Below are 26,284 nucleotides of genomic sequence, written 5' to 3'. Positions count from 1 at the left end.
AATTGAAGCAGGGGTGGGGACAGAGACTGCCTGCAAGGAGTGGATGTCATTTTAGTTTGGTTACAAAAAAATCCCTGAGAAGGTACCATTTGAATAAAGACTCGAAGGAGGTGAGGGCGTGGATGGAAGAGGGAATTTGTGTACTGTTAGATGGAACATGTAAATCCTGATTTTCTACACTGGCCATCTCCCTCTGTCCCTGCCTTATAGCTGTCCTACTTCATTCATGGATAGAGTCTGTGGTTCCCCTCAAGAGAAGGGATCTTGTTCTTAATGGCTGAGTAATGCATGTTGTTGGCATTGTGTCAACTCTCAGCAAATATCTGGCAAACAAACAAGTGAGTTCTGGTATAGAAAGAAAGGGCTCAACAAAAATTCAAGGGAAGTCAACTCCTAGGAGTCTATTGGAAGATTACAAAGTGAGGCAGGACACAGACTTGGAAGATGAAATGTCTGAATGAAACTTTCATATCCTGAGCAGTTCTGGAAAGAAAAACTAGACATTAATACAGTGACTCAGAGGGAGAAATTGAGAATGGCAATTAGAGACAGGTGTAGAACTGGGAATCAGAATCAGCCTGGGTCCACACAGCAGCACAGGTTTGCTGGCATCACCAGCTGGCTCTCCCCAGCCAGGCTTTCTCCCCAGCCATCTTCTCATAGCCAAGCCGAGGGCCACTGCACATCCCACAAAGACACCAGGTTCTTTCACTCCTCCTGGGCTTTGATTGTGCTCTTCTCCATGCTCTTTACTGCGCAGCCTATGGGCTCCTTCACTATCCAAAGCTCTCGCCAAGAATTTTGCTTCCATGATATTTCTTGTCACGACTGCATACAAACTTTAGAATCTGTCACAGGTTGTTGAGCAGAGTTCACCACAGGTCTGAATTGGTCATTTGGCTCATATATACCAAAGTGCACACAGAATACTGGGTACAGGCACAGTGCTTACGTAAGAGCAAGTGAATGTGTGTTGCATTTGATGTAGCACAGGGTCTAAAAGCAGAGAGCTGACAGAGAAGAAAGGGCATGGGCTATACCCAAAGAGAAGCGACATTCACTCACTAAGAAAGGCAGCATCTATACCCTGCAGACCACAATCTGTGGGTCCTTCACATGCTGAGATGCTATGTCACATAAGGCCAACTATTTCTTGCCCTCATATTTGGTTTGGTTTTGTTTCTAAATTTTATATTCACAAAGCAATCTTTTGAATGTTAATTTAACTTCTCATCGTGGACATTGTAAAATGATCACTTTTGAAAATAATTATTTGGTGACTAATATACTCTCTATTTCTAAAAGGCAACCAAGAAATTTTTTTTTCCTATGGCTTAAAATTAGTTTTTTGGTTTTGGACAGTAGTAGAGTTTACCAGAGTCTACCGAAGTTTAACAAATGAATAAAATTAACTATCCCAGAAAAACTAAGAACCCAGCACCTGAAAAGGAAGTGAAGAAACACAGTAAGAAAGTTCTAAAATTCAATTAAGCAGACAATATATTGCATGCCTCCTTTGGAGGTTGTAAGTTTGAGGTTGTATTAACAAAAAGATATGTGAGAGCAAGTCAGAAATTAGATATTGTTGTTATCTGCATTCCAGGGACCACAAAACAGTGACTTACAGAGACTAGGGGAACTGCACAAGGTCAGCCAAGGGCAGCCGTTGGGTACCTGGAACTTAAACCCAGGTCTGACTCTAGACTGTGTGCGTTTAATCACTACCTTCTGTCTTACTGAGGAAATTCCATGTTCCAGGTCATCCTAATTCTATATATTATATTGGTTATTTTAACATAAAACTTTTAAGGAACTCCCAAACTGTTTTTGGAGTCTTAGCATTTTGTACTCCTTTCAGCAATGCATACGAGCTCTAGTCCCATTGCACTCTCGCCAGAACCTGGTATGATCAGGGCTATTAAAAATGTGTTTGTTATTACATTTTAGCCATTTTGATAAGTATGCAGAGGTATCTCATGATGCTGTTCACTTGCACTCCCCCGATGGTTAATGACGTTGGACATCTTTCTAAGTGTTTATTTCCCACCCTCCTCCTCTTCTGTGAAATTTCTGTTCACATCCTCCATATATCCTTTCATTTTAAACTACAGTGATACTTCTTCTTTGTCATTTTTCTAGATAAAATGTATAGGCTAGAAAAATATGGCCAGATTAGGCAATCCATTTGAATTTTTTACACTGACAACTCATTTTCCATTTGTAAACTCAATAAATGTGCTTTGGAAATCACTGAATAGAAATAAACATGTGAAAAAAGGAGCTTTCCAACACACAGTTCTACTTCCTACAAGTGAAATGAGAACAGAATGAGTTGGGAGATGCATTCTGGACAATACATAGAGGAGAACAAAGTGAACGAGCAATAATGCAGTCAGCGATTGGCATGCAGCTGTCCACCTGACTTCTACGTCACATTTTACTCTCTGCGCTTCTCTTTGAGGTGTCCTGATACACATTGACTTGTTTTTCATTTTATTTATAGTTTTCGTAAAAACTAGGTTTGTTATTAGGAAAGCACTTTTTATTATCTGCAGGCACAGCTGTGTGTGAAACAATTTAGTGACTACATACAAAGCAGTTTCTGCGAATTTTGTTACAGATTTAGTGTTTATTCCAATGCCTCCTGGCTCTGCCTACTCTAGTAAGGGATCAGATTCATATTCTAAAAATGTTTCCCAGCCAGCCCAGTGTCAGCCGCAGCCCACACTGAAGGTGCGTAACACCCCTGACACGAAATAATCTTCAAAAGAAAGAAAAAAAGAAAAACCCAAACCTCTGCTCAGTCTCCCTTTGCATCTTTAGTGTTAACATTAGCTATTTTGCTAGAGACCTTGCAACAATTTTTAAAACTCCAGTCTATGAGATTTAAAAAATTTCCATATGAAAAAATGATACACGCAGTTTTGAAGCCAGATTTTAACAAAGAATGGAAAAATGGCTCACAGTTGTATTTTTTACCTATTAGAATGATAATACCTTTTGAGAAATACAGTAAATTTTATCTTTTATGTGTTATTTATAAAACATAAACATTAAAAAACACAGATTTAGCCTCCATAATTTTCAATTCATCCACCGCTTTGGAAATTAAAAGCACCTTTATTACATATCTTCTCTTGGGCAAACAGGACCTAGGCACTAACTAAAATATTTGAAAGAGCCCCAATGTGTCAGAAACATTTAATGAAGATTACTTATATATCTCAAGTCTTTTCATTTTGAATTTTATATTCCAATTTTTATGCCTGACAACAAATGTTGGCTTTAAGAAACAAAATAAAACGTATGTGTATATGAACACACACCAACTGTGTTTTCATTTTGTTTTTTCATTGCTTAGGTAATCTGCAACCTTACTTTCGTAAATGTTAATAAATACATTGGGATGCATGACTAAAGGTAATCGCCAGTGTTGAATAATTTCTAGTCAATTCCCTCCTTGAAATAAAATATGTGAAAGAAGACACATTAAAGTAAACACATGAAAGACTGCTTATGATGGAGGCTGTAGCCATTATGAAGAAATCAGAAAAAAAGATGAATGTGACTATTAATTTCCAGGGTTTTTTTTAAAGGTAGAGAGTGAATTTTTAGAAGACCTGAGGCTTTTTAAATTCTACAGTACAATTATGACCATGATCACCCCCTGGGGCCCACTTGTCTTGTCGCTGTGTTGCCTCTCCAGGGATGCATGGCCATGTCTAGATTCTTGGGTGAGGCCTCCACTTTGGAGTGGGTGATGGGATGGACCACTTGTTACACAGTAAGTGTAAACAGTTAAATAGTATTTACAGGGCACCAGGCACTACTCTGTTTTCCAAACACAATCTCCATCAATGCTCTTAACCACACCAGTGGGTAGGCACATTATTAATACCATCCCCTATTTAGGGATGAGCAAACCAAAGCATAGAGGAGTTGAACAGTTTATCCAGGTTCCCAGAAGTAGGAAGAAGCAGAGCTGAGATTCCAACCCAGGCAGTCTGGCTCCAGAGTCCATAATCTTAACCCCACCCTGCCTCCTAGGACAGAGTTGCAGAGCATCCTAAGAAGAATCGGTGCCACTTCTGTATGAATGCTTTGGAAAGACTGAAAGTACCATTTAACAATAACGTAACAACCCCTCTTTGCATTCATTTTGGTTCCCCATGAGAATGGAGGACCTGTGAAGGTGTCGCTGATGCCAAAATGGAAAGATGCTAAAGTGACAAGTCTGATTTCCAAGCAGATACCAAGTCGTCTTAAGTCATGTATTTACACAGAATCCAGTGACTCAGCAACCACTCATGGCAAATTCTTTCTAATTACCATTGAACATTTGGTTCTCTCTAGACACTCTGCTGTCACCAAAACACTGCTAGTTCATGCCTGAGAACTTGCTTAGCAACAGTATTTTCAAAAGAACAAGGACAGCTGTCAAAAAATGATCATGACCTTTGAATCATGAAATAAGCTGTTAGATATCTTTATGTGTGAAATGGAAACTGGGTATAACACTTGGATACTTACCTCAAATTCTGTAACACATAATATCATCTTGCACACATCCATGTATCTTTCGCTCTATGTTAGCAAAACACACTTGCAAGTGTTATTTCACACGCTCCCCACAGCCACCATGTAAGGTAGGTATTTTACTTGCTTTTTCTCAGAAAAGGTCTTCAAGACTCCAAGAGGTTTAAACCCTAATCTAGTGTTTGTAACATGTGATGCATTAGCTTGTAGTCTAGGATTCTTCTGTTTAGAGGAGACTGTCCATTCTTCATTTCTTGGTATCTTGGGGCCTGGACAGTCTTGTTCAATAGCGTGGGGGTGTCTCACAGATATTTATAAGTATGTGTAAATATCAGAAAATGTCTATATGCACATATGTCTATCTATATATGATTTCTGCAAATTGATTTTCAGATACCTGTATGTATGTGTATATATCAATACTTACCCCTATGTCTAGACTTTCTCTTTCTTCTACCAATGGTCTTTTTTGTTTTGTTTTGTTTTTGTGGAAAAATGAACTAACACATAGTAAAAGAAAGTACATATTTTTATTGATACACTTATTCATATAATTATTGGGTTTGATTTAATGCCCTCCGTGGCTTTGAATCCTTCATTTAGATTATCCATTTGAAAAACACAGGGTTAAGGTATTGAACTACATCAGTGCCTTTTAGCATGGGGTTGGCAGCATCCCAAGGTTTCATGTCTCCAGGGCGACTGGGGTTCAGAGGAAGGGGTGAGATTCTAGGGTGCGCACCCACCGAACAACTTAAAACTCCACCCATCTGGGCTGAGTTATAGACTGCACTTCTGAGGAAGATTTCACTAAAAATTTGAGATCAAAACATGTGAAAATCTCTGATCTTTAAACAAATGTGAAACTTCTGATCTTTAAGGCTGCTTATAGCTATATATTCTTGTCATTTAATTCCTCAAAGAGACACATTAAGATTAAAATTTATTGTGATCTTTTATGGCATCTCCACTAGCTATACATCTATGCAAATACAGAAAAGTATCATATGGGTACTTTAATGGAGCTGACATTCTAATTGTCTAATTGTCTAATTGTATATGAATACACACACACACACACCCCCCTACATATTTATTTATCAAAGCAAGATTGACACAAGGTATTGCCCTTTTGAGCTCAATTTAGGTTAACTACAAGTGCTCAACAGAAATGAAATTTCATTTAAGAGAATGCCAGTCTTCAGACTTTATTTTATCTGAGTCAATGAGGTTTTATGTAACGCTCTTTTTTTGTCAGAAGAGGAAACAATTATTTTAAGAAAAAATCTGAATTTGGCTTTGCTAATTTTGTTTATAAATAGTTTATGAAAAAGTTTAAGAATCTCAAACATGTTAATCCCAGATAAATGTAGATTGGTAGTTGAAATAATTTACATTTATGAATGTCTGAAATATTTTAAAAACAATTTTAACATGTAATATTAAAGATGTGTCCAATATCACAGTGATTAAAGAGTTTTTTATAAAAATTTGGTGGAATTTATGCTTAAAAATATTTAAGTTTAAAAGATTGTTAATTCAATTCACATCCCTCTGGAATAAAAGATCTCTTTGTGGCTCTTAAGAATATATTAGTTCTCATAATATCCTCACAACAAGATTCTAAATTTTCAGGGATAATTAATCATTGCTAATGATTAGGTGACTCTATGAGTATTTTCTGACTCTAAAGGATGAGTAGGTTTGCTTCTATATCATCAAACATGATGGACCATTTGGCTAAAGAGAAGGACAAGTTCCATTCTTCATGGAAGCAAAAAGCTCAAACCTATCACTCCATTCCTCTTATTTGCAAAGAAAGGGAGCTTTCTGACCTTTAAATGCCTATTATAACATGGTTCAACTATGTGTGAGTGGTATTTGAAAAAACAATTCACATGAAATAAATATAAATAAATTTTCAAAGAGATGCTGCCACCTTTCGGTTGCTCTCCTGTGAAACACACACTCATTCCTGAAAACCTGCAAAGTCATGAGAAATGCTCAGTGAAATGACCGTGAACATACCAGAATTGCAGGCAATTCCATTATGTTAGTACAGTATCTTTATTTAGATGGTTCCCACTATTTTTGATAGGTTTCAGAAAGACTCAGTGATATGGAGTGATTTTTCCAAATGTTAATATAGCAATAGAAAAGATCCATTTCAGAAATGGAGAAATGTTCCATATTTTATTGAGGTCAGATGTATTGAATGCTATGCCTATGATACCAATCGAGGCAATAAAGTGTAATGTTTATTGTATTGAACAAAAGGCAAAAAAGATCACTTACACATTCTGTGCTCATCATTTTAGCAAGACTCTATGTCTCATTTTATCACTGACCATTTCTCATGTTTGTGAATATTTTTTACTAATCCCATTCTCTAAATATAGTAGGAATCAATTTTCTCTTTTCTGCTTTTCTTATAAGTTCTTTGAAATTTCTTTCATCCCTAAGAGTATAATTGGCATTACAGTTGAAGGAACAGATGCCCCTAAGAAAATAATTTACCTGCTGTAGTTCCTGTAGTTGCTATCTGATCAATAATTACATAAGAATAGACTGTATAATATTTAATAATTTTATTTAATTAACTTAAAATTAGAAACTTTTTTTTTTCTAAACAGGTTTTATTACAGAGGGGATAGGGCTCAGTCCTTCTTGGATGCTGCCTTTCTCATGGCTGCAAGGACATTGCTCAGCTCCTTTCTCTGCCTCTTGGCACAGAGGTGTGTCCCCACCCTTTTCTTGATGAATTTCAGGGCACTCTTGCCCTTAGAGACTTTGAGCAGCTCCATGGTGCTCCATTCATAGTGGGCAAAGCCACACACCTCTTGGATCACGTCCCGCCTGAACGTGGTGCGCTTGGTGGAGCGCCCGCGGCCACGGCTGTGCCTCGGCTTGCTCATGGTCTTTGTCGTTTGGTGACCTTTGTTGAGGCCCACGGCCATGGGGCAGCGGAGGGCCATGACTGCTGTCCCTCAATGGCTACCGCGGTGGACAGAAACATTTTTTGAGTCAAACAGTTATCTTTATTACTCATCGAGATATTTTAACAAAGTGAAATGTTAATCAGGGTACACTAAATGACAATCATTTCACTTTAAAAACTAGACATTTGTCTTAAGGACTTCAGTGTGGCATTGCTGATATTTACAGTATTTCTTTCATTCCTTTAAAATAATTTTTTATTCAAATCAGTGACTTTGTGTGCCAAAGATTTAAAGGATTTCTGAAATGCACCTGCAGCCTAAGGAATAAGTGACCCACTAAGTGAGCTATGGGCTAAATCCAAAGGACTCGAGAACACTGATATTTAATCCAAGTTTTAATCCTAGCATTAAACCTGAACCACCTTTCAGTGTAAAATCCAGATGTAAGCTGAAACCATCACTGTCCCCTGAGGTCTATGACATATTGTCTTGGAGCCTTTCATTGCACATGGGTGGGTGAGCGCCCCAGACCCCCACTGGATATTGCCCTGCCCAGGAGACAGGGTAGAACTTACATCCCTGGCTCTTAAATTTCTGTCTTCCTGCTGCTGCCTCTCGCCCATCCCTTGCAGACCAAGTCATAAAGCTCAGCCCTCAGGTGACACTTGCAACAGAAACTCACCCAGGTTCAGACGCCGGCCTCCCGTGCAGAGCACTGAAGAAGGTGGGGACACACAGAGCCTCTGACCAGCTCCATCTTTGCCTGCTCTGACTCTCCCCACCGATACACCCCTATGGTGCCTTCTCTCAATCTAATGGCCCAAAGATGCTCCTTTTCCAAGAGGAGCCATGTGCTCACCGGTGCCTCAAGCTATTTCCTATAATATTATTGCAATCCCTCTGCTACCCGCATTCCATAGCCTGCCTCATGGCCCCTACTGATTGACTCCCATTCCCAGCATCCTTTATCATGGTGATTCAGAAGTGAGAGTGTTACATTAAACAATCCCCAGAATGTCCCCTCATTTGTCTCCCCTTAGTTGGATAAAATAGCACCAGGGATACCCCGCCAAGGCTATTTTTCAAGTTTAGTTACCTATTGTTGTTTTTGTAGGCATGAAAAAAATAGTAGTAGAGGTCATGAAAATGTGTGTGTTAACTTCAGGGCCATAGGGAACAAAGAGGTTTCAGAACAATTAGGCAAGGGTCAGTTTTCTTATTTCTCTGTTGGGTAATAGTAGACACCCCCAATTATCAAGCAGCTCACATCAGATCTGTCATGTTGAGGATACGATGGTTCTCATCTTATGAGTGATTCAGATCATCAGTTAGGTGGTAAGATTCTTTCGTGGGGCTAGTACAAGTAGAGTTGTTCTTTAGGCCCAGGCTGTACAAAATAGGGCTCTTCTGGGAAAGTGGAGCTGGTTATTTGTCATTCCTTTAGAAAACGCATTCGGGGTTTTCAGAGCTCCCGACTTCCTGCCCCCCTGCTCCAGTTAGGAACTTGGATAAAAATACTACCCATCTACATGATGAACTTGGGAGAGTGCTATGTATCTGGGGCGGGGGCATGGAATTCCCTCATTATTGTCAATAAAGGGAACCCCAGGAATAGAAGCCTTCATTTATGTAGTATATTCCAGAAGTCCTTAATCAGCCAGTTGTTTTGAATTCCAAATTCATTTTCCCATAGAAATGGTGTTTCACATGATCATTAGTTCCACATTCCACTCATCAAATTACTTTACTATAGCAACGAAGTGCACTCTTTGGCCTAAGAGTCAAAGAGTGTGACAAGGGATCTACAATGTTGATGATTCAGTATGTAAGTGCAACTGGCCCTATACTCTGGGGGGGGAGAAAGAGAGCATCCATCCTGGTTCCTGAAAGTGACGGCACTGGGCCAGGAACTTTGCATCTGCTATCTCACTACTCCTCAAACTGGCGGTCAGAGAGAGGGAGTGCAGCGGCGGGGACCACAGGAAAGTGAGGCCACTTGGGGAAGGGCGGGGCCTAGTTAGCCACTAGAGCTGGGGCTCAAAGTCATGCTTATCTGTCTGTGTATCTCCAAATTTACAAACTCAGTACATTTAAAAAGAGAAAATTCCCCCTCCAGCGTTCTAATTATTTTCACTCATGCATCCCACCATCTCTTTGAATACCAGGCTGGGTGCTCCCAGCGCAAAGGAGAACAAAGATGTCATTTCTATATCAAGGACACTTTTGGTCTAATGTGAATGGTGGATGGGATTATATACAGAATTATATAAATAGGAATTATGATGGGATATGAAAAAAGGGGTAGAGTGCTCTGAGCGTAATGGGAGCTATATTAAACTAGGTGGTCAGTGAAGGTCATTGTGGGAGTAACAGTTAAGTTGAGATGGGGGAGAAGTAGACATCTGCGATGAAAAGGATGATGGGTAGAGCAGAAGGGGCAGTCTGTGCGAAGTCCCTGAGGCACAAAAGCACTTGGTGCATTTTAAAGAGCCAACTAAAACCTGCTGGAAGTAAAGAATGAAAGAAGTGTGGCTAAGGGAATCTTTGTAAAAACAGACAGGGGTGAGATGAGGGATATTTTGAACGGGCTGAAGAAATTTATATTAGGAAATCGAATACAGGTGACCCACACTAGATCTGGGAGCTTTAGTTATTGGATGTTGGTTTTGTACATGTGAGTCACTTATAAATCTAACTTTAAATCAGAAATTACTGATAAATTAGGTAAGAAAAATTAACAACACTCTTGTATAATACTGTAAGGAAAAGGTCTTGGATAAATTAGATTATCTTCCAGCAAATCTGTACTCTTCCCCTCCCCGCTGTGGTGGAATAGGCTTGGCCAGGTGACTTGGTTCAGGCAATGTGATGCGAGAGTATGCGATGTGAGCATCAGAGGCTCTGGCCATCCACTGGGAGAAGTGCATGTGCCTTCACCCTGGGCCCAGAATCATGGCACATCGAACTGATCTAAACCTTGCCTGGTGCCTAGAGGCAAGACCCGCCCCATCCAGAAAAATTTGTGAATCAGGGCCTTGTAGCCAAGGACGGACAAACGCTAGTTTGTTAGAGATGGGTACAACACTGAGAGTTCAAATAAGTGCTTGGCATAATAGGCCACTGAGTTTTAGGGTGACTTATGCAACCGTGTTGCAGCAAGAGCTAACACAAAGTTTTAACATTAAAGATAGCCCTAATTACTCACTTCCCATATGCACACACACTTACAAACACACACACACACACACACACACACAACAAACACACACTGACTCCCACACATTTGCCATGCTGTGGCTCATCACCAGACTTGACCAACGGAAGAAGAAACTAGGAAATAATGGCTAGGATACTAAGCGTTCTGTGAACCAAGGTCCTCAACTCTTAACAACACTGGGTGATGGAGAGTTAGGCCATGTGATTGAATTAAACCAGGCTTGTGCTACTGATTGCATTGCTCTGGGCTTAATTATAAAGGCATGACAAAGAATATTTCAGATTGTCTGCAAAATTATTTTACTCATAACAAAGGTAGGATAGCAGTAAATTGTAATGGCGCAACAGAACTGCATTGAGATGCTGGCAAATACACGATCTATGTTTCCAGCTTAGGGAAATGGTGGGTTCTTGCTAGCATGTTTCTTTCTTTACAGACAATCAGATGCTGGCACTTAAAGCTATTACCTTGCTCCCTTGTATATAGCTGGGGATTTTTTACATTGCTGTAATACTTCCTACTTCTTAAGGGTTCTTTTCCTTTTGAAGCAGTACTTTTTTTTTTTAAGTTTTTTAAAATCGTTTTTAATTTTTCAATTACAGTTGACATACAATATTATATTAGTTTCAGATGTATACCCGAGTGATTAGACATTATAAAACTTACTAAGTGATCATCCTGATAAATCTCGTACCCATCTGACACCACACATAGTTATTATAATATTATTGACTATATTCCCTGTGCTGTCCTTTACATTCTCATGAAAATTCTGTAACGAAATTGTGTAGTACTTCCTAATCCCTTCACCCTTTTCACCCAACCTTCAACCCTCCTCCCATCCGGCAACCATCACAATGTTCTCTATCTGTGAGTCTCTTTCTATTCTGAAGAAGGCCTTTTGATAGTGAGATTTCACTGCAGAGACTCCAGGATGACATTGAAAGGCATCTAAAAGACAGAAAATTGCCTTGATGTATTTGGCCATTGTGTTAATGGCTATACCAGTCTAAGATCTAAATGTGACTTTTTAAAACATGTGTCTGATGGCTCTTAAACATTCTCATATCCTAAGAATTTAAATACATTAGAATGCAGAGTTCATGAAATCTAGAGACTTTCCCACTGTGCAGGGAGTTCTTAAAATAGGGCAATTAAATTTCTTGTTCTTAGACATATGGGTATATAGAATTTTAGAGCTGAAATAGACTTCAGAACTCCTATAATCTAGTCTCACTCAAATTTTGTGTGTCATGAATGCCTTTGAGGATCTGGAGAAACCTTTGTAATACCTCCCCCGCAAAAAGTCAAATAAAAGTTTGGTATACACATACAGAGAGTTCAGACCATTTGGAAACCCATCTATGAATACCTTATGAATTCATGGTGTCCAGATAAGAGCTCTGATCTTGTTTGTGTTCTAGGTGAGAATCATTATTCCTGTCCCATCCTTTCCTATTACTGCCCGACAGGCCCCGTGGCAGGAGAAAGCACATCGAGAAGCTGGGCTATTGCCAGATTACTGTTTATCAAGTTGCTTCTGGCTTATTTCAAATATTCATAACCATTTTGGGAGATGTTTATTAAGCTTCAATACAGCATGGGGCAAAAGTAGGTATACAGTTGTGAGTATGCAAAACAAAGTTTATTCTTGCATTATTATTTATTAATCATTGCATTACTTTCCATACAAAGAACTTTAGCCCCATGCTGTGTATCTGTTACTGAACTTTAATAACTGTCAATATTTTGATCATCCTGTTTCATCTGTTCTGCCTGATCACTTATTTGGCGGAAGTATTTTAAAACAAATCCAAGGCATCCTATTGTTTCATCCATGAAAACAGCAATGCACATCCTTAAATGACAAAGACATGCCACTATATCAATTAGAAATTCCCAGGCCCATTAATAAAAATCCCCCATATCTTCCACCAAATTCACATTAAAATTTCTCTTGTCTTGAACATTTGTTCAAATCAGATTGCAAAAATAATTTCCATATTTAACTTGCTTGTTTTATCCCCTAAGCTCTTCTATATAATAGTCCCTTTCTGAATTATCTTTTTATTGATTTGTTTTTAAAAAAGTGTTTTTTTTGAGGAATCTCCTACATTCTGAATCTGGTCGGTGCCTTCCTTTTACTTGTCATTGAAGTTGCCCTTTTGTCCTGTGATGCCCTAATACCCAGAAATTAGAGGTGGGTGGTCGCTACCTTTTGCTCTCCTGTGTCTAGTGTGAAAAGGGAGCAGGGGTCTATGAGCATCCCCTCACTTCATGGAGAGTCGGATCAATGGAAAATACATTATTATCTTTCAGTCCAAACTTCCCCCATCTCTTCTCTAAGATGTGCTATTTCATTATTTCACGGACTTACTTCTCTTCTAAGGAACAGGTCTTTCCTGATATAAAGAGACTCTCCTTTTCTTGCATTTGTTCCTATTTAGAAGAGCAGGTAAGTTTAATAAAACACATTCCAAATCTTACACTGAGACAATATGCATGGAAGCATCTGGCACAATCTCTGACAAATGGCAAGGTCTCAAATGTTAGTTGAAGCTGAATCAAAATAAACTTCATTTGCCAATTAAAGTAACTGTACATAAGCTATTAAAATAAATAATCAGTTTCTGGATTGAGGTAAACAAAAGCCTCTACAACTAATCAAAAACAAAAAAACAAAAACCAAAAACCAAAAACAAGAGATTCTCTTAACTGAAAATGGAATAAGAATACTACTGCCTATTCATTGTCACAGACAATCTGAGCTTCTGGAGAACTTTGTGCGTATCTGGTACTCAAAACCTGATCATTAAAAACAAATGACAATAACAAAAATACCCAGTCGAAAGGCTGAAGACTCAGAATACAATCTGGGAAGGCGAAATAAACATCTTACTCAGTTCCCATCTTATCACTGCAAGAAAAATGGATACTACATGTAAGTATCACCAGTCTGTCCCTGCACATATTAACCAGCTCATTATTCCACTACTTCCATATTCTAAGAAATATATCAAACACCAGGTTGCGAAGTGCGCATGTTAAATGCGTCTCAGAGGAGATATGATCTATCAGAACAACATCGGTAGAATGAAATTTTTTTATATTTTCAGGTAAAGTCAAAATCTGCTACTCAGAGAAAACTAAGGATTGTTATTATTACTTACATAGACAAAACCCAATGAACCCTAAAATAAGGATCGCACATGGCAGAACATAAGCATGTCAGCTGTCACCACCTCTTAATTTGCAATTAATCAACAACTGCTTGATAATATCTCTGTCATTGAATTTTCTTGTTTAACTTTTTGTGCTTCTCAAGCATATTCTGAAACTCCTAGAAAACACAATGGATGCTAGCAGGGTCACTTAAGGAAGATAGGGGCTCTCTGATCATTCATTCTATCATTAAACAACTTGTTAAAGCACTGTGGTTCCAAATTTAGCTAACACAAAAGAAAGGGATGAAAGAGGCATGGCTCTTGTCCTCAACAGACTTGCTTCTCAAGACCCCCCTTGAACCCATTCCTGAGAGCTGAGAGGAAGCCCCAAAACTTCATGTGTTCCGAGAACAAGAGTCCAAGATGGACTTTTACCAGATAAGGCCCCTCCGCACCCAGAATGAGAACAACATTGTAGAACTCTGTGCTCCTGGCTAAAGCCCCCACCCACTGCCAGTGGAAAGTGACGGCTGCGTCTCTCCTGGCCGACGACCACCCAAGCATGCCAAAGTCAGAAGCCACTGAAGCCCTGTCCCTAAGCACTGAGAGCCCCTCCAACACAATTTGAAATTCACTGTTACACTCATAGGTTCAATCCAAATCAACAAATATTCATTATGCAACTATGATGTGCCAGGCCTTTTTGTCTAGTAACTGGCCACGTAGCGCTAAACAGACTGATACCTTTCTCCAAAGAAACTAAAAACTTGAAGTCAACCTAGTGGGGGAACAGAATCTTGAATAACCCAAATGCATGGTCAGTGCTGGCTGGGGTTGGCTTTGAATTGGGAGCTTAGAGACTGGTCAAGGGATTTAATCTCAGCTGTGCTGGTTGTGGGATCTAAGCAATGGCTAGGCTAGTTACTTAGCTACTGTGGCAAGTGGTGAAGACCATTCATGACTAAGTTACTCATATATCTATTTATATATCATATGCGTATACCGTGGGACTCTGAAAAAGAAAAGAACTTCTACCCTTGCCTTCCACACCCTCATCCTCTCTAGGCCTCCCTTCCTCAACACCCCGATCTATTGTATCTCAAGAACCCTTAGGGGTAACCTCTGCGTGCTTTTCATTCCTGTTCATATCAGTCATCCCAAAAACCCCAGAAACCTTGGGCCCCATCAGCTCCTAGTCCATCATCCCCACAGGTGTTCATACAGCCTCTTGTCTATGTTCATCTCCCACCCTCTCCAACTCCTGAAACCTTTCTATACTGTTCTCTTCCACCGTGTCTTCATGAAAAGATGGCGAAAGAGGCTCTCAAACCCAAAGCAGGGCACTAAAGAAATCATCATGAAAGATAGGACCTTGAAATATCAGTAGAAATCTTATGGTCAGAAATTGAAGTAAAGTGTATTTCACATCAAGGAAATTCAATGACTAGAGAACTGGAAGTGCACCTATATGTATAAGTGTATGATCTGCATTTTAACAGCAAATATGAGCTCTAATGAAAGCTTTAATGATACCTATAGTGTATGAAATTTAAATGCCACCTAGATTATTACATTTACATTAGAAACAGTCTTAATCAATGAATGGAACTGTATATAACCACTCAAACAGGCCTAAAAATTGCAGTGAGGGAGTATAGTATTTGTGACCTCATGGGGGTCAGCAGGCACTTGCCCCGGCAACAATCAAAGACAGCCTGCAAATGCACACGCCACACAGCTCACCCCCGCTCCTGTACCAGCAGTGTCTGAACAAGGTGAAGATATAGTTTCATGAGCAACAGGGGATGCAAGTCTTAGTTTCTTGGCATACACTACTCTGATAAAAACAAACTATGACTATAAGGCCTTTGCTTCTTCTGGGCTATTATATGGAGCTTGGGAATATTGACCTCCATTGAAAGATTAGTAGCTAAGGTGGCCCCCAAAATGTCCAAGGTGACTTCTTTGAGGTTTTCATCATATAAGACTTTTACCTTTAGCTTTTAGCTTTTATTTCGGACACATTTTATAAACTGTGACGGTAAGTTTTCAAAAAGTAAGCAAATAAACAAACAAACAAATAAATAAATAAATGCATCTTTGCCAAGGATTCACATGGTGTGAGGAGGAAGATGAAGACATTATTTGCTTTCAAAAGCAACTGGTCTGTGTTGGCTTATTAACTTCATACAAAGACAGGTTTAGTCACTAGGGTACAAATCTTCACCCCAACTCTGGGCAAGCCAGAAAGAGTTAAAGATCTTTATGCAATTTACAATTAGATAGAGCATTATTTTCCTTTCTGTAAACTGGCTCATCCATGCCTATACCCTCTGCAATGCCCATACATGCCATGTGGTGATTCTTGGCAATTCTAACACCAGGAGCTGCAGCACCAGTTACAGAAGTTAGGTGATGTGGTGATTCTTTATGGAACAAGTGAGAACGTACACTGAATAGGAGGTAGAAAAAGTATCTAAACCTAAGTATGTTCTCCTTCTGACCTCCTTTTCCAATTTCGGATCTTGGGAGTAGTAGCCATTCAGAGAGCAGCATGACATGAATTCACTGCCAGAGAGAAAATTCTGCCTGAATTACAGAAGTCAACAGTTCCTAACAATCTTCTCTCATCAAGTTATTTTCTCTAGTACTGGCACGCACCGTTTTTACTTGGTTTCTGTGCTAACTGGGTTTGGTTTTCTTCCTATTTCTCAGACTACTTATTTTTCCTGTTCTTCTATGATACGTTCATTGGCCCAACCCATGATCCTGTGCTGTAGCGAATTCTCTTTCTCTTGCTCACAACTCCTTAATTCTAGCCCATTATTTCAACTCACAGCTCTAGGGCCCTGTCATGTCTGGGCCCCCATAGCTCAGAGCCCTGTACTTGGCCACTGGCAGGCTTTGGGCAAAAGCTATGAGTAAAAGACTAACTTCCAAAGCTACATTGTTACCCTTGACTTCTTCTAGACTCTAGGGCTATACCACTGGCAGCGACCAAAAGGGAGGAACACAGAGTCAGCTTTTGTCTCCGATGCTAGCAAGTTGTGTGGCTCTGGTGAAGTTAACTTAATTAAGACTATTTTCCTTTATTTAAGATACAGAAGGGATAATAAAATATCAGCGATGATAATAAAACAATAAACATTATATTGTAAACAATAGGATGCATGCACATCAAGGGCTTAGCAAAGCATCCAAAACACAGCAAGCCCTCCGCAAATGGTAGCTTTCACTGCTTGCTAGACACAGATGCACTGCTGTCACCTCAAATTTGCCCAAAACTTAATCCATTACCTTAAATTCAGAACGTGTTTCTCCTGCTCTGTGTCCAATCAGTAACAAAATTACCACAGCTTTAGACACCCAGACTAGTAATCAATTTGAGTCCTTTTCACTTCCTTCTTAACCCTCCCATTTAATCTGTTGCCAAATCCTGCCTCCCTCACACCCCCAAATCTACAAATTAATTCTTAAAGCTGAGCTGTGCACTCGCTTTTTACACAGTCGCCCACCTACCTCAGGCCCTCATCCTCATTCATGTGGATCCCTACAGCAGGCCCCTCACCGGGATATGGTACATGGATTGCCTCCCAGAGTGCTAGCGCTGAATAGTTCCCCTTCGCTTCTAAAACACCCTTACATGGTTACCAATTACCTTCCTAATAATAATGTCTTTGAATGGCTCAGAAACTTACAATGGCTCTTTACTACCTGAAGAATCAATCCAGGCTTCTGAGCCCTGAATGATCTGACCTCAACCCACCTTTCCAATTTCCTCTCCCAGGTGCGGGCAGGCAGGCAGGCACCTGCGATTCCTTGTTCGCAGCACTTTTGCACGTTTCCAGTGCCCAGTCATTGCATTCTGTGCTCGTTTCTGATCATAAAAGTCCTACCTCTATTTGAAGACCCATCACTACCCAATGTTCTCCTTAATAACTTTTTTTGGGGGGGATTAAGAGCAGCTTCCTGCATCTTTTCATGCTATTTCTTCAAAACTGTCATAAAACATATTTTACCTCATCTAGTAATAATTTGTATATATAGATATGTATCTGTTGATATCTATATTCACTTAGCATCTGTCTCTTCAAATAGATGGTATGTTTATTGAGGGTTTTACTTATCTCGAATTTCCTTAATTCAGTGATGGATGGGTCGGAAAAAAAAACGAATAAATGAATGAATGTCTTCTACTATATATAAATCTAATTATGAGTACTGGTACTTTGAAATGTGTTGTGAAATATATGGCAGGAAACACATATTTTTCCAAGACAAATAAAATCAGTTCCAAAAGTTGTTAGCCAACACTGGCTTATTTATTACCTGTTATAAATTTGTTAAAATCTAAATAAACTTTTTGGTTGAAAAATCAAGACTCGACTTTATATGAGTATGACTTAGGCTCACCCTGCGCTAGATCATTCATATATTCCCATTAGCAGGCAGAAATCAAGTGAACTGTGCCCTGGCGCCTACTAGAGAATTATTCTGCTTCCCTCTACCTCTCCACCTTGAACACTCTCTGTTTTAGGACTTTCAGTCCTATTGGGTTCCTGAGAGTTTCTACCTCTCTCTGTAGGCCCTCAGGTGCACATTCTGGTGATGGCCCACCTGCACTGTTATTTCGCTTTTCCTTTAGCTGTATCCCCTTGCTTCCACACACGGCGCTCCTAGGACAAGCACATTGTACCAACCCTCATTCCCAGAGATCAAATTCTCTCCTGGAACTTGATATCATTTCCTTGCCACCTGTTAACCTGACAGCAGTCTCTGGTGAGAGACTCAATGGCCTAATGTTAGGGATAATCTCTTTCATGTATAACAAGGGCCAATCAGATTTGGAAGCCAGTCTTAGAGGAAAAAAATAAGCAATGTTTAGATTATTTGTTTACCAAAAGTGATGAAGACAAGACGCATCAAAAGTCTCATTAAAAAGAGATCCCTGCAGAAGAATGGTCTAACTTTCATTTGCGTCCAGGTTTCAGTGAGCATTCAGTGCCTCATTAGACCACAGGGACAGGTGTGATGTCTAGATTCTCTATTTCTACCCACTCCCTTTATGCAGACCGATGTACCATGACGTCAGCATGGTGCTGATTGCAGAACGTTGACCGTTCCGCACTCACTTGAGACAGAAGTCTTTCGAAGGCCATCTCTGACCTACCCTGATGCTCTTTCCATGGAGCTTCATTTCACACCTTTTAAAAGTATTTATCACCTCATTTTGCATTAAACTTTTGACTCCACCACTAGGGCATCTAAGTGCTTAGAGGACAGAAACTATTTTTATGTTAACTATGTCTATCTTCTGCGGCCATTAAAATCTCCAGCACACAGTCATCAGTGTTTAAATGTTTGTGGAACCACTGCTTGAAAAGATGAGGGTGTGATTCCATCTAAATAACTATCCTTGAATTTGGAAAATAACTGCTTATTCTTTATCCCCCAAAAGTGTTCCAGAACAATCCCTTGGATAATTCATATCTGGGGGACAAATTAGGTATCTTTGGAAAATGCAGACATTTTCCTCCCATGGTTGACTAATATCCTGAATTAATTATGGGGTTCTGGCTCCAACTACATGGGGGTCTGTTGGAAAAAGGATCTTGGAATTTTTAAAGCCAGAATGGTGCTATTTTAAGTATTGCAGGTCCTGTGTTTCATACTGACAAATAGAACCTGACTTTACAGTAGACGTCCCTCTTTGGGTGATGATATTACTTTGTGGGAGCCCCTGTTGATCATACAGATGGTACATACAAACCCAGCAGGTGCTTCAGCCCAGGGCTTTAAGTGTTGCTTGGGAGTTTGCGTTGGGTGTATTTTTAGCCAGGTTATGCCTATCCAGAAGCATGAAAACACTCCATGTCTGCATTTGAAAGATGTCCACAATTACTCCAAACAGTTCTCATGTGGGGAGGGGGAGGGTAACTGGGGCAGTCTGCTCCTCTGCTGAACTCCCGTTAAAGGAAAAATCTATCACTAGAAATTGGACCAACTTTGGTCCCATGTAACATAGATTAGATTGCCATACTATTTTGATTGAGCATGATGATCAAAAAATCAAGACCCATCAGATTGAAGAAAAACTTTCACCTCTCTCTTAATTCCCTTAAAAAGTTTAGATAGGGACATGGCCCATAAAGAGAGCTACAACAAAGAGATAGCTTTTATATAAATGACCTATATGTATGGCAGGACAAGCATGTCATTGCTATACACCTATTTTTATTGTCCTGTGAATAACCCTTGTCTCTTTTGAAGCTCAGGTTCCATCCCATTCCTGAATTCAAAATGGCATATAAGTCTCAATTGCTTGGTTTGTCCTTGGCATCATTGTCTGGGTGGGGCCCCATTCATCCATAATTATACTTGATTTTCTCCTGTTAATCTATTTTATGTGAATTACTAGACCTGCCTGAAGAACCTAGAAGGGTGTAAGAACATTTCTTCTCCGTCACACATAGTGGAACACACATCCCACAGCCCTTGCCTAGAGCCCCGCATGCAATGCTCAGAAGCACTTCGGGTAACTCTGAGTGGGCTGACCTCCTGCAGATGAGGATGGGTAAGTCTTAACCAGGAGGCACTGGATATATAAAGCAGTGGAATTTTATTTTGTTGGCATTAGCTACTAAGGAAGGTGACATTATTTACTATATCTTTTTGTCTTCAGATCCTTTATGATATGGCTGTTAGGATTTAGAATTACTTTAAGTATATAAAATAATATTCTACTATCTCTGAGGAGTTATCCTAAGACAGTAATTCAGCTACTGGCAATAGGTGGTCTCTCCGCAGGTCAGGAGAATTTTGCTCATTTGCTTTTCCTAGGGATAAAACTAGGAGTCTGTTTTGTAGCCAAACTTGTCTCTTTCACATGCATTTAAATTCAAAGCTTTAGGCTGAAGTGGAACTTGACTTTTTTCCTTCCATTGATGTTGATGGTCTGCTAAGCAAACAATTACCTTGTTCCTGAGACTTCAGGTTGAAACAACAGATGTAGTGATAGGGCGGAAGGCCTTTCCCTCTGCTTCCGATATGATAATGCAAAAGAGAAAATTGGTTTTCTTTATGGAGCCCCAAACACCATATATCAACACATTATCAAGTGAAATAATCTCTTTTACGATGCACTCTGAAAAAGTTTTAATATTCATGTGGAAATAAAAAATGCTTAGAGTTAGAAAAAAATTAATGTAACATAAAAATATTCCCCAGGACACAGCACAGTTTCCAAGTTGTCATAAAACTACAGAATAGGTAATGTTAATGATAGAGTTGAAGAGAATTCTTAGAAATAACACAAAGTTGGGGTGACTTTAATATGATGTTTATATGACTTGCCTTTGACTTAGGTAACTTACTGATACCTTTTGATGTTTTTAAGACAAAAACCCATCAAGTGCTTTAAAAAACGAGAGTACTGTAAAGATCAAATAACTAAGCATTAATAAAAAAGACCATATTCACAGTAATTCCAGTCTGGCATTCTGTTGGTTTCCCTAAGGCATTGCATCGGTGAACAGATTTGAGTTTTACTGGCTAAAGGGAACAATTCTCTGTGAATATAGGCATCTATGCTTATAAAAGGTGCTTATAAAAAAGATAGAGGATGCCAGAAATTACACACATGGAACAATAAAAAAACAAAAAACAAAAAATAAAAAAGCAAAAAAAAACCTACTTAAAAAGCCATCCCATAGACAGTTTTGGCGTAGGGGATAGAAAAGAAGGTGAATAACAAAAAAAAAAAAAAAAAAAAAAAAAAAAAAAAAGAGGTAAGGGAAAGATGTGGGTTAAAGAATTGGTCATATAGGGAAAAAGCAGGAGACTATTTTTAATCACAGGAGGGAGAAACTGAGCCCGCAGGGAAAAGAGGCCCCAAAGAGTTCCAAAGTGAAATAAAAGGTAAATATACAAGAAATGAGTGTTTCCTTTATTTTTAAAAAATGTACAACTTGTGTAGAAGCTCTGAGCCAGGCAAACTCTCGAAAGTAGACCTAGTGGTCCCTTTACCTCTCTTTAGGCAAAAATGCATTTAAAGTTTAGCACAGACTCAGCTGTTCCAAACAGATGTTACTGGGGAGTGTGTTTCAATTTCTCGCCTCCTCTAGTACGGGTTTCCCTCTCTGGGCAGAAATCCTTGGTGTACCTTGGAAACAGAATCAAAGCTTCACAAGGTAGGAAAAGGAGAATTAAAAAAATAAAAAGTGCTGCACTTTCCCCTAGGAAGAAAATCTTTGCTACTTAAGTGTGGTCTTTGATCCCAGCAATATGGGAATCACCTAAGAGCTTGTTAAAATTGCTGAATCTCACACCCCATCTTTGAACTACTCAGGCTAAATCTACATTAAGCAAGCTCCTCCAAAACTATGGTTATTAGTTTAAGAAGCAATGATATAAATAATTGTTAGAGAAAATAAATTAAGTTTGTTTAGGTATCATTTATGACTTTACATGTGTGCAATTGAATAACCTAAATTTGTACTTTTCTTTTATTAATTATTACTAGGACTCTCTCTAATTGCACATATTTGTGACTGGCATTAGAATTATATAAGAAGCTAAAGTAATACTAAAGTAAATATACTCATTAAAATGCATTTGAATAGAAATGCTGTCATCCGCTTTCCTCAGCGTATCCTGACAAAGGAGCACATAGCAGAGTTTCTCCATGATAAAGCAGGAAACTTTGATAATGTGTTACCATGTCCAAGAATTTGAACTTTATGATAATAAGGCCTTGCACAGTAAAAGTCCTGTGGCATTTCACGTTGTCCTGCTGAGAGGTGATTGGAGCTATTCTTTAAAGGAATCATTATTCTCTGCATTTCCATCGTGTTTTCTCAAAAAATGTTAAAGGTCATTTCACTCTTCTAAGAAAAAGTATCTAACATTTAATGAGTCACAGACATATCATTCTATTTGGTTCCTGTCTGTAGTAGTCAAAGATCAAAACCAAAGTTTTAACCCAGGATGTGTCAGGAAATTAGAATAATTGATCCAGAGCCATGGCCGCAGGGAAGACGAGAGATGGCAGAAATCCTACGCTAGCACAAGCTAGTTTCAAGAAGGAAGAGGGGCCGGCAAAGGTTAGTGAGCACAGAGCCAAGATAGAAACCCAGGAGCCCTGACTTCCAGGACTCCCCGTTCTGCTCAGTTTTCCTCACATTTAGAGGGTGATGAACAAGCCCATTTGGGGGCATCTGGTAGATGGAGCATCTAATTTCTAGAAATGTAGTAAAAACTTGCATGTTATCTCAAATAACCATTTCATCTTTCATTATTCTCCTGCCCATTAATTTTCCTTTTATGTTCCAAACGCTGAGCTTGAGGCTGGAATACTGAGAAGAAAAGACATTTTAAGAAATCCTCCCCCATTTTGAATTCCGGTGTCCTCATGGGCTTCTGTCCTAGTTCCCGTGCACTCTCATTCTACATAGTTTTCCTGAGGGTATCATAAAGCACCTCCAAACTGTTAACACTCAGCCCTTTAGTCAAGGTTTCACCTCTCTTCTTGAGCTCCAGATTCACCTTTCTGCTTTCCTCTGGACATTACCAATATTTTTTTTGAAGTCAGTCCAAAATCATTAGGACAAATCTACTTTGCATTCTCCTGAAGCAGATTTCCTTTCTGAATTCGATTCTCATTTAATGGGACAGTGGCACTTTTATCCATTCAAATATAAGCCCACAAATAACCCGGACTTTTCTTACTTCCCACTTATTCCCCAGTCAGGGCCGGCTTCATGGGCACAGGACCTGCGCAGTGGCATAGAGCCCTGCACTTGGAAGAAGCCTGTGATTGGCTTAATGCTCCGCTGTTGCTATCTTAAAATTCTTTACATTTTTTAACAAAAGCCCCCACATTTTTATTCTGAATTGAGCCCTGTGACTTATATGACTGGTCTGGTCCCCAAACCCAGTAAATTCTGTCTTTAGTGCCCCGCCCCCTCTTTGTAATCTGTCCCTGCAGCTGGAATTACTTTCCTAAATCAAATTTAGGCAGTCAGTGCCTCCATTAAATTATTTTTTAAGGCAAGAACTCTGCTATCCGTTTCCCGAAGAATAAAATTAAAACAAGTGTCTGGGCCTTGACCGCAATTAATTCACCGGCATAAATTCCCATGTATATTTACCCCGTCCTACACGGTGCATCCCACCCTAGATTTCATGCATTTGGGTCACAATCACATGAACCTGAAGTCACTTCCTCCGTTCTCTATTTGTCACACTCTATTGATCCTCAGAGATTCCGTTTTACTAATGTGGTGTTCACCTTCATCACCCTCCTCTGGTAGGCACAGGAAGTGATTACCAGCTGACTGACACAGGGCTCCAAGGAAACGAGGAATACTCTTCCAGTCCACGATTCCTTCTGAAAGCGAGGCTGGTGACAAGAATGGGTGAGGCAACTTGAGCGTGTAATTAATTACACTGGCATTGACCAGAATCAGCAGGAGAAAAAGCATGCCCCCAAACCACACGTTCTCTCAAGTGCACAGGTTCATGCTAGCATTTTCATGCAAATCCCAAATCATTCTTTTCTTGGCTTTGTTCCTTCTCAGCAGCACAGACCTCTCCCGTATTTTGCTCCAGACCTTCCTGAAGGCGGCAATAACTTACCAACCTCTAATCACAGCCTACTGCATTTCCATGGCTGTTTTTCTTCACAAAGCCATCAGACTGCACTGGAACTCCCATTGCCAAGCACCTAGGAGTGGGTATAAGGGACACATGCAGGCTTGTATCCAGGGGAGTCTAGCTGCGCGAGGCTACCCTCTGGCTGCGTGCATGACTCAGGGCTCACCCCATCCCTTCACTGGGCTGTGGGGCTCAGCCACCAAAATCCCCTCTCTTTTTCCTGTTCTCTGTAAGAAATGGGAGGCCTGAACATATGCCCCTGAAGGCAAAACCTAACACCACACTCGTTCTACAAACTGGTCCCAACTAATAACAATGAAAGCCTGGACAGCAGGCTCCATGTCTGCTATTTATGAGTCTTTTCAATTCTATTTCATTAGATAGGCTGCAATATGTTTGGTTAAAATGATAGAGAAAAGACTACCATTTACTCAGTTTCTCATGTTTCTATCCTCACTTCATGCAACTTTTCTGTAGCTCAGCATTTCACTTTAAAAATTATGGTTTTCACTATTAAATTAAAAATCACCCAGGGGTGTTAATTGCTCTGCACTTCGAGGTTGCATGTATGGGAATACCTAGTAGTTTACATGTGTACTCCATATTGTGCCATCAGAAAACCCAATTAGCCAGAGATACAGTTTAGGGACATGAGGTAGTCACTGAAAAGTTGCAATTTTCTGAAATGAGTCAAGGTCTCCGTGGGAGTGGTCACTGCAGCAGTGGCTGGAAGAAGTGCGCCCAAGAGAACATACAGCGATGCTCAGGAAGTGACTGATACAGGCCACCCTTTCACCGCTCGGATCTGCTCATATTCTTCCTCTCTTAAGTCTAATCAGTTACAGAGTCTCCTTCAGATGGGTGGCCAACCACGATCCAATGGAAGAAGGTTAATGAAACCAGCTACAGTCTCTACTGGGACAGTTTCCTAGGCCATAATTAATACTGATCATGTCCACCACCCTTTCGTTTCCCTCTCTCTCACTCAGCATTTTGATTGGGCTCAGCTTACTTTCTTTGTGGGGTATCAAAGGCCCCTCAGAAGGAGGGTCGATCTTTTGTTGCCTTGCCCATGTTTGGCTATAAATGGCAAAATTGCTCATTCCCTAATATCACTGAGGAAGAAAACATGAAGAGATGCCAAATTAATCCCATGAATGCTATGTATATGTTCTTCCCTGTCTATTGTTGTATAGAAGCCATATAACTCCTCATATGAATCAGGGTCTATTATCCCCACCGAAATAGTAACTCTTTTCTTTGTCTGCCAGTCCATTGGCATGAGGAACCCAGAGTGAGTTGCGGTAGTGGTAGGAGGCTCAGGAGCAACAACTCATCTACCTTAAAGGGGATTCACCTTTCGGTGCGCTCCAAACCACTGGACCTCTAAAAACATACAGGATGCAGTAGGTCTCTGAACTTTTTGGAACTCATCTCCCACTTTCTGGCATTCATGTGTCTTAGTAAGGCCACTTCCTGCTAGCATGCTTAATTAGCATGAATTCATCAATATCATGAACAGAGAACAAAGAAAGGTGGTTCTGAGGGCTAAACCTCTGCCACAGTGAAAGTAATAAACGTTCTTCCTTCAAAAAAAATCATCTCTATTAAAGAAAAGATAGAAGATGGGTGAAAATGTACAATTGAAGATCACCAAATATGTAATTTAACTATCTTTTTCAACTTGATTTTCTGGCAATTCAGTTCTATAGTTTTAAGAATCTCTTCAAGTATTTCTTAATTTCCACTTGTGCCTAGCTATAAGTTGAACCACT

General features: G+C 39.7%; 2 protein-coding genes across 2 annotated transcripts in view; both read right to left on the bottom strand.

The window, feature by feature from the left end:
• CTNND2 (catenin delta 2) overlaps nucleotides 1-26,284 on the bottom strand; it is an 821,124-nt gene that overhangs the window by 474,143 nt on the left and 320,697 nt on the right. The gene's annotated exons all lie outside the window — the stretch shown is intronic.
• On the bottom strand, nucleotides 7,194-7,511 carry LOC129074530 (60S ribosomal protein L36-like). The gene has a single exon (XM_054578327.1). It carries the CDS (start codon nucleotides 7,509-7,511, stop codon nucleotides 7,194-7,196), a length of 318 nt encoding a protein of 105 aa, XP_054434302.1.

Source organism: Pteronotus mesoamericanus, unplaced genomic scaffold, assembly GCF_021234165.1.
Source record: "Pteronotus mesoamericanus isolate MK-2021 breed Mesoamerican mustached bat unplaced genomic scaffold, CSHL_Meso_final contig_50, whole genome shotgun sequence".
NCBI classification, from domain to species: Eukaryota; Metazoa; Chordata; class Mammalia; order Chiroptera; family Mormoopidae; genus Pteronotus; species Pteronotus mesoamericanus.
The sequence above is the reverse complement of the archived record's forward strand: the minus strand, read 5'-3'. Positions and strand labels throughout refer to the sequence as shown.